The sequence below is a fragment of the Oxyura jamaicensis genome, chromosome 23, assembly GCF_011077185.1.
Source record: "Oxyura jamaicensis isolate SHBP4307 breed ruddy duck chromosome 23, BPBGC_Ojam_1.0, whole genome shotgun sequence".
NCBI lineage: Eukaryota > Metazoa > Chordata > Aves > Anseriformes > Anatidae > Oxyura > Oxyura jamaicensis.
The window spans coordinates 2,812,367-2,824,682 of NC_048915.1; the positions used below are offsets into that span (position 1 = coordinate 2,812,367).

Below are 12,316 nucleotides of genomic sequence, written 5' to 3' on the forward strand. Positions count from 1 at the left end.
GGGGGGGAGACCTGTCTGCTGTATCCGGAGGGCGAGGCTGGCAGCAAGGGGACCCGCAGCGCCGCGCGGGGGGACGGGGTGGCACCGGGCTGCGGTGGCGCAGACGGGAAGGGAGGGAGTAGGGTGCTGGGAGCAGGGGCTCGGGGTGAGGGCGATGTCGTGGGGCGCAGCAGCCATGGGTCTGATGTGCAGCCGGGGCTGGGTTTGCACCCAAGGATGGGTTTGCACCCAGGGTTGGATTTGCATCCAGGGATTTTGCACCCAGGGATTTTGCGCCCGGGGGTGAGTTTGCATCCAGGGTTGGGCTTGCATCCAAGGACGGGTTTGCATCTGGGGCTGGATTTGCACCCAGGGATGGGTTTGCACCCGGAGATGGGTTTGCAACTGGGGCTGGATTTGCACCCGGCGACAGATTCACTCCCAGGGATGGGTTTGCACCCGGGGATGAGTTTGCATCCAAGGCTGGGTTTGCAGCTGGGGCTGGGTTTGTACCCAGCCCGGCAATGGATTCGCACCCAGGTCTGGGTTTGCACCCAGGGGTGCGTTTGCACCCCAGCTGGAGGGCTCCTGGTGGGATGCAGGGGGACAGGAGAGCCCCAGGCAGTGCTGAAACCAGGCGAGCTGCTTCGAGCCGGTGCCAGCTGCAGGATGCCCAGTATGCCCAGTAAGCCGTACTCCCAGCCGAAAGCACCGGGAGAGTCCCCAGTGCTGCTGGGACCTGCCCGGTGCTGGTCCCTGCCTGGGGACTGGAGTTTGTCCCCGTGGGGGGGGTACCCGGGGGTCACGGCTTGGTGCCCCCACCCGCTGACACACCAGGGTGGAGGTAGTGTCCTCCCAGTCCCTGTTGGCTGCGTGTACTGGGAACACTGGTTTTGTCCCCATTTCTGCTGCTGGCTGTCCCCAGGAGGGTGCCCGTCCCCACGCTCGGAGGGTCCTGGGCAGCCTCCCATCGCCTTCATCCCTCCCTTCCCTCCTCTTCCTCCCTCTCTCCAGCCACGTGAAGGCGTTGTGCTCATGGGGGCCGGGGTCTGTCCCACCGCCGCTGCCTGTGGGGCCGGGGCTGGTGGCCTCAGGAGCCACCCCCAGTGCGCCCAGCCCCTGGCTGAGCAAAGAGGGTGCTGAGAGAGGGGGGGAGCAGGATCCGGCCCCTCCCCTGGGCACGGCCGGGCACTGGGTGCAGCAGCTGGGGATGGGGTGATGCCTGGGGACCACCAGGGGACACGGCAGTGGGGGGCTGCGCTGCCTCCCCCCTCCCTACACCACGTCCCCATTCTATCACAGGGGCTTGGGTTGGATTCGGACCCCTCCCCAAGCCTCACCTCCCACCTTGGGGGCCCGACAACCCCCTGCTCCCCCCCACCTTTACGCATCCCCGGCGATGCGAGCCTCCTCCCGCTCCCCAAAACACCACCCGAGACCCCAAAGAGGGACCCCCCCCTTGGTGCCGGAGAGGTGCAGGACGGGAACAAAGCCCCGCTCGGCGGCTGCCAGGAGCCCGAGGCTTTCTGCTGACCCTGCTGCCGCTCGCCCTGGCCCCCCCCCTCCGCTGCCCCCACCCGCTCCTGCCAGCGTCAGCGCTTCCCAGCAGCTCCCAGGTACCAGAGCCAGCCGAGCGCTGGAGGAGCCTCTCCTGCGTCTGTCCCCTCAGTGCCACCAAAGGAAAAACCTCCCGGGGCACTGGGGGGGGGCTGTCCTGTGTCCCCCAGTGTCACCGTGCCGGGGTGCAAGGGCTCGGCGGTGGCCGGGCTGCGGGGGCTGCGTCCCCTCTGCCCGCGCACGCATCCTGCTGTGCTCCCCGACGGGTTTGGGGACAACGAGAGGTGGTGGCACTTTTTTTGGGGGGTGGCCGAAGCGTTCCCAGCTCGGCAGCGGGGCTGGGGGGGCTCTGCCAGGCTTGGTTTCTCCCCCAAGGGAGCCTCGTGCCCTGGGGCTGGAGGACGGGACCCCAGCCCTGTCCCCAGCCTGGTGACTGCGGTGTCCCCAACGCTCGCCTTGGCCCCGTGCTTCTGCGACCGTGGGGGCAAAACCGGAGCCCGTGGGGCAGGGAGGGACAGGGGCCGCCCCCCGGTGCTGTGGGCACCCACTCGGGGTCCCAGCACCCTCCCTGCAGGCCCGTGACCGCTGGCACACCAAGGCAACCCACCCGGGGGTGGTGCCACCGAACCCCGCAGCACCCGGCGGCGGTCCCCTCGTGTCCCCAACCCCGCACAGGTGACGGCTCCCCCCGGCTCCCCCCTCCAGCAGCTCGCCCGCCGCCGGCTGCCCAAGGGTTAAGGAGAGTTTGCTGCTCCTGCAGACAATTAGTGACATCTTTGCTGACAGCGGCACACACCGAGCCCGCTCGCCCGCCGCCTCCCCCCCCCCCCCCCCGGCAGCACCCACCCGGCCGCCCCCGCGCCCCCGCAGCCCCGGCTCCCGGCCACCCCTCGCCCCTCGCCCCCGGCGGCTTTTTCGGCTGCGGCACAATCGCAGCCGGGCGCGGAGCAGCCAGCTCCCCTCGCTGCCCTCTGACCCGCTGTTGCTGTGGAAACTGCATCCGACGTCGGATTACGGAGCCTGAATTTGCAGGCTCCAAACTCTCTCCCCCCCCCCCCCCCCTCCCGCCCCCCCCCCTCCATGCACACACACACACGCACGCACAAACCCCACCCCAAAAATCCTCCGTGGGGTGCCCGCGCTGGGGATGGGCGCCTGCCTTGGCACCCGGGGTGCTCCCCTGCCTTGCACGCGGTGATGCTGAAGGTGCCAGGGTGAAGCCAACGAGGCCGTCGGTGCCCCCCCCCCCCGCTCCCCACCCACCCAGCACCTCCGCACCCCTGAGCATCATCCCCCTGGGTGCCCGCATCCCCCCATCCCGTGGCCGTGGGGTGCCAGGGGGACGAGCCTCAGAGACCCTCCGCTTACCCAGCAGGACCCCAAGCAGGGGGGCGGGGGGGTCCACCCCAAAGCCCCAACCCCAAACCGTGTCCTCGTGGGCCCCCGACACCTCTGGGTGGCAGCAGGAGCCGGGCACCCATCGGAGCCGAGGTCCCAGCGCCCTCACCCCGTGGGCACCGCACCGTCCCCAGGGACGGGCAGCACGCGTCCCCAAGGTCTGGGTGCCCCCGCCGGGGGAAGGGGTGCGCGGGGGGAGAGCGGAGCCCGTTTTGGGCGAGCTCTGTGGGCTGGGTTTGCGTCTCAGCATCTCTCCCTGCCACCCGGGGAGGTAGGAGCTGAATTAATCGCGATCAATTAGTGCTGCTTGCAGCCACCGGCTCCCGCCCTGCACCAGCTTTGTGCCGTCGCGCCCAGCATGGGGGGGCCCGGCGTCCCCGGCAGCACGTGGGGGGACCTCGGGGACCGCAGCCCCTCCGGACCTGCTGCGCACCCCCTTGCTGGGGACCGGGGACAGGCAGGGACAGCGTGGGCACCCTGTGGGGATGCGTCGGATTCGGAGGGGGTCGGCGATGAGGAGGGGCTGCGGGAGGGGGCGGGGGTGGAAAGCGCGTGGACCCCCGGCAGCCCCGCTCTTGGCAGAGCTTGCAGCGGGGTGGCGGGGGTCCGGGCGGCCGGATCCTGCAGTATACTGCAGCAAATGCCCTGCAATCTGCATCCGAATGAGTCCCACCTTCCTTCCCCCGCAACGTGCTGCCCTGGGCTACAGCTAATCTATTGTGCGCTGGGCTGCAGCCAGCGCGAGCTGCAATACAGTAAATCCTTCTGCAGTATCCTGCAAGGGGACCGAGCCCAGCCGCAGCCGCTGCCTCCTCCCAGACAAAGCCTGGGGCCCGCGGGGGGGCCGGGGGCGCAGCGGTGCTGCCCCGGCTGGGGACGGGGACACGGGAGGGCCGTGGGCACCCACGGCGGCTTCGTGCTGGCCGAGGTGGGAGTACACGGCCCCGAGCGGGCTGCCAAGTTCCCCGGGGACTTTTCAAGGGACTTTTGTCGGCACTGAGCCCCCCCCCAATTCCACCCCCCCCACCCCAAATCCCCGCCGCCGGGGTTCACACCACGAGCCGTCCTCTGTCCCTGCCACCGCCGTGGTCCCCCCAAGCCCCCCGGTGCCGCTCAGGGGGCTGCGTTCCCACCCCGTGCGTGGCGCAGCCCCCTTCGTGCCTCAGTTTCCCCCCTGCCCGCCGAGCTGCCTGTGCCCATCCTGCCCACGGGTTCCGGCGCACGTGAGCACCGCTGCCCCGTGCCGGGGGGGTCGGCTCGGATACCGTTCTTATCGCCTTTATCGCTGTTATTATTATTATTATTGGGATGCTGGGGGGGCTCTGCGGCTCCGCCGGACCCGTCTTTGGAGAGCGAGGCATCCTTCAAAGGGAAGGAGCTCTGTCACCGCCCCACAGCAGCTGCGTTCTCCTCAATTAGAAGAGGTAATGAAGCAATTTATGGGCATCTACAAAGTGATGTGTGAGTGACAGGCTGTGTACGATGCGCGCCGGGGCTCTGCCGGCAAGTTGTGTTCTTCCAATTTTAATGGCAAGCTCCCCGGCGAGGGTGGGGGAAGCACACGTGGGTGGCGCAGGATGAGGCACCCGGCAGGGGTGCCAGGAGGGTGCGGGACGAGCTGGGTGTCCCCATTCCCATCCCGGGGGACCTCGGCCCCATGGGACGTGCCGGGTCCCTGTCACCGGAGCAAAAAAGCGTTGGTGGCATTTCAGGGTCACCTGCTGTGCTCAGGACCAGCCCAATGTGCCCCCAGCGCACAGGGATTTATGGGGGGCTGAGCCTGGGGAGCCGCTGACGGCCTCCGGGATGGGGGGACCGCGCTGCTGACCCGGCTGGATGGGGGGGCTGGGGGTCCCCGTGCTCTGAGCGCCCACGGGTGCCACCTGGGTGCTTGCAGCACGTGGCCGGGAGGGCGCAGGAGGCGCTCGGCACTGCGGCCCCGGCTGGGTGTGAGCCTGTGGGCGGGCACGGGGAGGGATGCGGATGCACCTCCGTGTGTGTGCACCTCCGTGTCCGTGCACCTCCGTGCCCGTGTACCTCCGTGTGTGTGCACCTCCGTGTGTGTGCACCTCTGTGTCCGTGCACCTCCGTGTCCGTGCACCTCCGTGTGTGTGCACCTCCGTGTCCGTGCACCTCCGTGTCCGTGCACCTCCGTGTGTGTGCACCTCCGTGCCCGTGTACCTCTGTGTCCATGCACCTCCGTGTCCGTGTACCTGCGTGTCCCGGTACCTCCGTGTCCACGTATCTCCGTGCCCATGCACCTCGGTGCCCGTGTACCTGCGCACACCCACGTGTGCACCCAGCTGCGTGCACGTGCACCCGCGCACCTGTGCCCGCGCCCGCTCGTGCACCTGCCCCCGTGCCCATCCCCTGTGCGCGGGGGCACCTGCGTGTGCGCGCCCCTGTGCCTGCACACACCTGCTGGTGCCCGGCCCCGCGCGCGTGCAGCCCCGCGCGCAACCGCAGCAGCTCGGTGCACGCCCGTGCCCGGTGCTCCCCGCACCACGCTGGCAGCGTCCCCGGCGGCTCCCACCCCAGCTCGGCCCCCGCCGGCCCCGCACCGCGCCGCATCTCCCAGGAAACAGGAGCTGCAGCCAGGAGTTTCCGCTCAACTCCGATTAAAAAAAAAAAAAAGGGGAAAAAAAAAAAAAGAAAAACAACAACAACAAAAAAACACCCACCCTGACACCAGCCCGGCCGTAAATCCTGCCCGGCCCTTTCTGCCTTTCTTGTCTAGCCAGTTTCTAAAATTGGCCGAGGGAGGCAACTGGCGGCTCCCCCCTGCCCAGACCCCCCCCGGGGCCCCGCGGGGGCTGTTCCCCACCTGGCCCCGGGGCCGGCACCGAAGGGGTGCAGCGGCGATGCCGCGGGCTCAGCCGGCGCACCTGGCCCGGCACAGGCCCCCCCGCCGCCCCCGGCCTCCCCCCGCTGCCCTTCCCCACGGCGGGGACCCACGGTGCCGTGGGGGCGACGGGACACGGGTGGGCGAGGGTGGCTCGCGAGCCCGTGGGGCACGTCACCAGTGCCCCCCCCGGCCCCTTCGCGCCCTCCCCGGGCAGCCCCCCAGCCGCAGAGCCGGGGGAGCATCGGCTGTGCCGAGCGAGACCTCGGCACGGGCACGCATCCATCTGGCGCCTTCCAAATGTTACTGGCCTCGCAGCATCCCGGCCCCGCTTGGCGTTAACCCGCGGCGCACCGCGGCCTCGCAGCTGGCTCGGGGCTGGGGGGGAGCTGAGCACCGACCCCCCCGGTGGTCCCCAGAGGGACGTCGGGGGCTGCGGAGCCACCTCGGGGCGCGTGCAAGGGGTTGGCACGGGGCTGGGGGACGGAGCCCGCTCTGTGCCGGGGCGGCCGCGGGTGTTACATGACCCGGCGTGGCCGGGCACTGGGCAGGGACGCACCGGAGCCGTGACTCATGCTGTGGCTATAAGAGGGAGCGTGGGGAGAAAAGGGGGGGGGCCCGCAGCCGTCTGCGCAGCCTCAGGCCTGCCGGCACACAGGGGGGGCCCGGGGCACGCAGGGCAAAGCACCCCACGACGGCTCCGGGGACGGCACCCGCGGGGGGGGACCCGCGTGCCAAAGCCCGGCGCCCCCAAATCCGCCCCCGGCACCCAGCTCCGCGCCCCAAGGGCCGGCTGTCGGGGCGTCCCCGCGGTCCCCAGCGGGGAGGGGGCCGAGGAGGGGGCCAGGCCGGCTGCTCGCCTCCTGCGCCGGCTCAGCGGGGCGGGGGAACAAAGCTGGCACCGAGGGAAGCAGCTAAATTTAGCCCGTTTCCCTGCTAGCTCTGAACTGCGGCTCTCGGCTCCAGCCGGCCGAGGTGCCACCGTCTCTGCAGTCCATCTGTCGAGCGCTTTGGCGGCCCCACCTCCCCGGCCCCCCCCACCCCCCACCCCCCAGGCACACCCCCCCACCCCCCCCCCCCCCCCCCCCCCATGTGCCTGGCGAGGGGACCGAGACCCCTCCGGGGACAGGGGCTGGGGGGCAGAGGGTTGGAGAGCGAGGGGGCTGCCCGATGTCAGCGGGTTGGGGGGGACCTGGGCATCGAGGGGAGGGTGCGGGGGGGTCCTGACCCCCCCCCAAGGAGCAAAGGGAGCGTGCCCCTGGGGGGCTGTGGCCCCCCAGGCTTGTACAGGGGAAAATGGTGATGGCAGGGGGGCGGAGGCAGCAGGGGAGGGGGTTGTGGTTGGGGGCTCAGGGCTGCCTCCCCAGCCCCGCATGCCCCCCCGCCCCCGGCAGCGTGGGATGCGGCACCGGTGCCAGCGGGGGGGGGGGGGGGGGGGGCCCCCCCCCCGGGGGTTTGGGGGGTGTTTGGGGGGGGCCCCCCACGGCGCCGTGCTGCAGCGGGGGGTGGTTGGGGGGGTGCCAAGACCTGCAGGTACCCGGCGCTGCCAGCCCCCCCCCGGTCCCACAGCTCTCCCCCTTCCCCGGTGCCCCACCGGGTGCCCGAGCACCCTGGGGTGCCTCGGGGAGGTGCCACCAGCTCTCCCTGCGGACCTCATCTCCTCGCTGCGTTTGTCCCCCGCAGCACCCAAGCCCTTCCCTCCCAAAGCACCGCGGGGGGCCGGCAGCTCCCTGCGTGGGGAGGGGGGGGACACCCCAAAACCCCTCAGTTCCGCTGCCCTACGGCCCCGCGACGGGAAGGGGCGGCCGAGCAGCGCGGCTGGACCCCGTTCCCTGGGATGAAACGCAGGCACCATCTGCTCCCTCTCCTAATTACCACCGCGGCGGAGAGGGCGAGGCAGCGGGGGGAAGCGGCGACGGATGGGATCGAACAGCCCCGGGAGCGGGCGATGGCCGAAGGCGGGGGGGGTCAGGGCTGCCCGCGAGCCCCCGCGCCCCCCAGCACCAGCCTGCGGCCAGCTTGGCCCCCCCCCCCTGCCCCCCAAGTCCCAAGCCACCACCACGCACCGGTGGCATCGAGGCGGTGGCCGGGGACGCCCCACGGGGGTGACGGGGGCGCAGGGAGGAAGAGGAGGGAGCAGGAGCCGCGTGCTTTGGGGCGGGGGTCATGATGCCGAGGCCTGGAGGAGGCGGCGGGGGGCGAAGTGGGGGGGTCGGCCCGCCTGCCCGCCCCCCCGCCCGGCGGGGGGAGGAGGGGGCCGGGGGGGGGGGCTGGACGGAGAACACGGAAACCCTCGGCGAGCGCCTGCCAGGAAGCTGTCACTGGAGGGGATTTTCCATTGGTGTCAGCAGGCGCAGGACGGGCTCGGTGGGGATTTGCAGGGCGGGGGGGGGGGGGGGGGGGGGCGGCGGGTGAGCGAGCGAGAGGGGGGCGAAAGCGTGCAAGGGGGGGGACGGCGGCAGGCAGGGGGGAGCCTCCACGGTGCCCCCAGATGCGCGCGTGCAAGGGGGGAGAGCCACCGCCGTGCCCTGGGGGTGCACGTGTGCGTGTGCCAGGGAGGGGCGGCGTCCCCAGGAGCCTGCAAGGGGTGTGCGTGCACGAGTGGGGCACCCCCGTGATGCCACGGGGGGGGGGGGGGGCACGTCCACGGCACCCCGGCTGTGCGCGTGTGCAAGGGAGATGGGCACATGCACCAAGGATGGACGTGGCAAAGCCGTGCCCGCAGCACACGCGTGACGGGGGCACCCAAACCCGGGGGATTTGGGGCCGTCACAACCCACCCCCGGTGCCCGTGGGGCCGGGCAGGCAGCGGGGCGATTGGGGAGGGGACCCCCCCCCCGCACCCCACGCCAGCGCCGCGGGCATCTCGGCACGGGGTGGGCGGCGCGGGGCCGGCGTGTCCCCATCTGTGTGGCGGCTGGGTCCCCGCCGCCTGGCTGTCTCCCGGTGGCATCTCCGGCCCCACCCTGACGTCTGGGTGGCCTCGGAGCCGGGCACCAAACCACGTCCGTGTCTTGCGGGGCCGGCCCCTCCGCCGCAAGCTGCCGCGACGCCGGTGCCAAGCGAGCCCTTCCGGGGAGGGGGCCGGGTGCCAGCAGCCCCGGGGAAAGGAGGGGAAGGAGGTGGGGGGAAGGACGCAGCCCCCCGTGCCCTCGCCGCGGCACCTCTCCCACCCCGCGGCACCGGGTGGCCCTGCCACCCAAGTGGGAGCCCCCCCCGGGAAGGCAGCCGGGGTATGGGGGGGGGCGGGGGGAAAGGCCGTGCCGCCTGCCTCCAGCCTGCGCCGAGCCTGAAACCGTTAAACTAATTAAAGATTTGCAGCAGCAGGATTAAGCCCGGGCAGGGGAGGTGGCGAGCCCAGGTAGTCGATTAGTTCACCAGGCGAGGATATTGGATTTCTGCGAGGCGAGTCAGCAGTCTTCGGGGGCTGTTATCTTTGCGAGGCTCCAGGGGTCAGGAGGTGGGATGCAGAGGTGGCTGCAATCCCCCCCACACACACACACACTCCCCGCCGCCCGCCTCGCCCGCCGCAGCGCCCGGCCTCGCCGCCTCTCCCCCGCCCGCCTCTCCCATCCATCTCTCCCTCTCGCTCGCTCCCTCCATCCCTCCTCTCTTGTGTGGTCTCGGCTGGTGTTTTGTAACCAGCAAGGAAAAAAAAAAAAAAAAGGGAAAAAAAAAAAAAAAAAGAAGGAAAACGGCCCTACCCCTGGCTAGCAACCCAGGAATGGCGAAGTCCAGAGCGCCTAATGCGAAACATGTGGCAGCTGCCTGGGGCTGAGCAGAGGAGGTGAAAGTGAGCGCGGCGGCGCGGCGAGCATCCCGGCGCGCCCGGCTCCCTCGCCCCCAAATGGTGGCGGGGGGCCCGTGGGTGCTGCCCGGCCCCGCGGCTGGCTGGGGGGCGCAGGTGGTCCCGGACAGAGGGAGGGAGGAGCGCTGGCACCACGCGGGGAGCGTCGCCCGCCTTGGCACCGGCCGCGTGGCCCCGCCGAGCCCAGGGCAGGAGGAGCCCGGCGCCGGGCAGCGTTCGGTAAGAGCTGGCACGGCTGGGGGGGGGGGGGGGGGGGGCCCCCCCGCGCCCCCCCCCCGGGGGGCCGTGCACCCCCGCGGGGAGCCCCGGGCATCCTGCTGTGCCGGGGTTTGCGAGCACGGAGGCGGCTCCGTGCGCCCGTGGTGCGTGCGAGGGGCACCCCGCGGCCCCTCGGGGACAGAGCCGGGGCGCAGAGGAGGGGACGCGGCCGTGCCCCGTCCTCCCCGGCGAGCCGTGCGCAGCGTGTGCGGCAGGGAGCGGGTCCCAGCGGCTGTTCTGGAAAGCCTCCTGTTTGCTTCCTTCCTGCCTGACTCCCCTCCAACAGCTCTCAGCTCCGGGCACATTAGCAGATTCATCAGAGACTCGACCGGTCTTTCTAGCACATATTTTCCTGCTCCACATTGCCCTTGGTGTAACTCTACACCGCGCAGGCAACACAGCCGCGTTTCTCCGCTGGGCTGCGGGAGAGGTGCCTGCGCCTCCGTGCCAGCGCTGCGCCCAAAGGATCGCGGGGAGACGGGGAGGGGGCTGAGGACGGCCTGACAGGTTTGAATTCTCCTTCCCTGCCTTGTTGATAAGTTGTCACGCTAATCCAGACACCGGGAACAGCCTGGATCACGCCGAGCGGGTGCGTGTGGCTGGGTGTGTGTGTGTGTGTGTGTGCTGGGGGAGGGAGAGAACAGGCAGAGATTCACACGCGGCTGGGGGGGGGAAATGCAGCCAGACGCAGGCACAGCCGGACCTCGCCGGGCTGGGGGGAGGCTCCGCCGCACTCCCCCCGCGCCGGTGGGCACGGGCACACGGCCCCCGGGCGTGCTGGCATCGTGCGGGCACCACCGGCGCAGGCAGCACGGAGCCACGCGCACACGCGTGTGCACACACGTGCGGGAAACGTCACGCCCTGGGAGGACAAACCCGAGGCTCAGCGGGGAGCAAAGGGGCGCCCAGCCCCAAAACGCACCCCCGGGTGTCCCTGGGCACCCAGTGTCCCCAAATGTCCCCGGGGGGGCCGCAAGCGTCGTGGTGCAGCCGGCGAGGCGTCGAACGCGGGGTGCGCGGCGCGCCCGGCCCCACAGCAGTGCGGGGCAGGGGGCTGGGGCTGGGGGGGGGGGGACACACCGGGCTGATGCACCGGGGGTCTCTGTGCTTGCTCGAGCAGATGGGAGCTCGGTCGCCTGCCAGCCCGGCGCACTGGAGAACGGTGCCAGCCCGCCAGCCGAGTGGTTCCCGCGCGCCCAGGGCTCCGGCCTCCGCCAGCCCAGCAGCGACGGCGACGGCCCCGACCGCAGCTTCAAAGTGAACCTGCACTGCAAGCACCCGCGGCCCAGGTACCCCGGGGGGGCCCTCGCCCCGGGACGGGGAGCAGAGGGTGCACCGGGGGTGGGGGCGGGAGGCAAAGCCGGCTGCTTCTCTGCCTTGGCGCTGGGGGGAGGCTGCGGAGCATCCCTGGGGGCTCCAAGGCTTGGCAGATGTCTTGGCTTAGCGGGGTGGGGGGCAAAGGGGGGTGCTGGTGCTGGTGCTGGGAGGGTGCTGTGCCATGGGTGTGTGGGTGTCAGCCCCATGACGGGTGCTGGGCACCCCTTCCTGGTGTCAGGTGCCAGTGCCACGTGTCCCCGTGCGCACCCCGGGGCTGTCCCCGCAGTGCCACCCGTTTGCAGTGAGGGGAAACTGAGGCAGGGGGCGATGCGGGGGCCCTGGGGCTGCTGCCACTGGGTGGTGTCACCTCGGGTGCTGCCCCGCTGCAGTTCCCCGGGGGATGGCAGCTGCGTGGGGGATGTCCCCAAGGGGGGGCAGGGAAGGAATTGGGGCTGGGTGCAGGAGTGGGGTGGGGGGCCGAGGGGGGCGGCACACAGACGGTGCCCAGCCGGGCTGGCCAAGGAGCTGAGGTTGCTTCCCCAGGCCGCCGACTTTCCACGAGCCGTGGCCACGGGTGGGCTGGGAGACGGGGTGACACCCCCCCAGATTTTGGGGTGTCCCCGGTGCCTCAGCCCCCTCGTGCCACCCTGGAGATGTGGCTCGGTGCGCCCCCGTCCCGTGCCACGTCCCCTCCACCGGGGTGGCACGGGGGGCACCATCACGGTCCCCCAGCTGCGTGCCCGCTGCTGTCCTGGGAAGCCCCCCACGCGTACCCGTGGGCTGGGGGCACCCCCCCCCCCCATCCCTCGTGCCTGGCACGGGCAGGGGGGCGCACAGCAGCCCTCCCCTCCCACCCATCCCCGAACAAAGAACTTTGCTCCGAGCCCCCCCCGGCCCCTGTCCATCCCACTGCCGTCCCCCAGCCGTGCCGGGCCGGGCCGGGCCGGGCCGGGGGGGGCGCACGAAGGGGCCGGGGCGGGGACCGGGTGGCCGGGAGCGGGGCGGGCGGCTCGGCGGGCGGGCAGCGCGGCTCGCCGGGGACACCTAGCGGCAACGCGGCCGCAGGGCCCCCACCGCGCCCGGTTCCCCCTGCCCGGCACCCCGGGGCACGCCGCGAGTGGACGAGGCTGGAGCCCCGGGGAGCTGGGGGGGGGGGG

At 71.7% G+C, this 12,316-nt stretch overlaps 1 protein-coding gene across 9 annotated transcripts in view; it reads left to right on the forward strand.

Annotated features, from left to right (window-relative positions):
• Nucleotides 1–12,316, forward strand: part of AHDC1 (AT-hook DNA binding motif containing 1) — a 48,454-nt gene that overhangs the window by 30,029 nt on the left and 6,109 nt on the right. For 7 of the 9 annotated variants that reach the window (XM_035345729.1, XM_035345736.1, XM_035345728.1 and 4 more), the window contains one exon: nucleotides 10,963–11,131. Coding sequence is in view for 2 of the 9 variants with exons in the window: in XM_035345728.1 (XP_035201619.1) it covers nucleotides 10,963–11,131 (169 nt within the window). In the remaining 7 variants the exon portion in view is untranslated. Of the gene's footprint in view, nucleotides 1–9,870; nucleotides 10,432–10,962; nucleotides 11,132–12,316 lie in introns of those variants that run through there. The other 2 variants (XM_035345732.1, XM_035345733.1) reach the window with 2 other exon arrangements.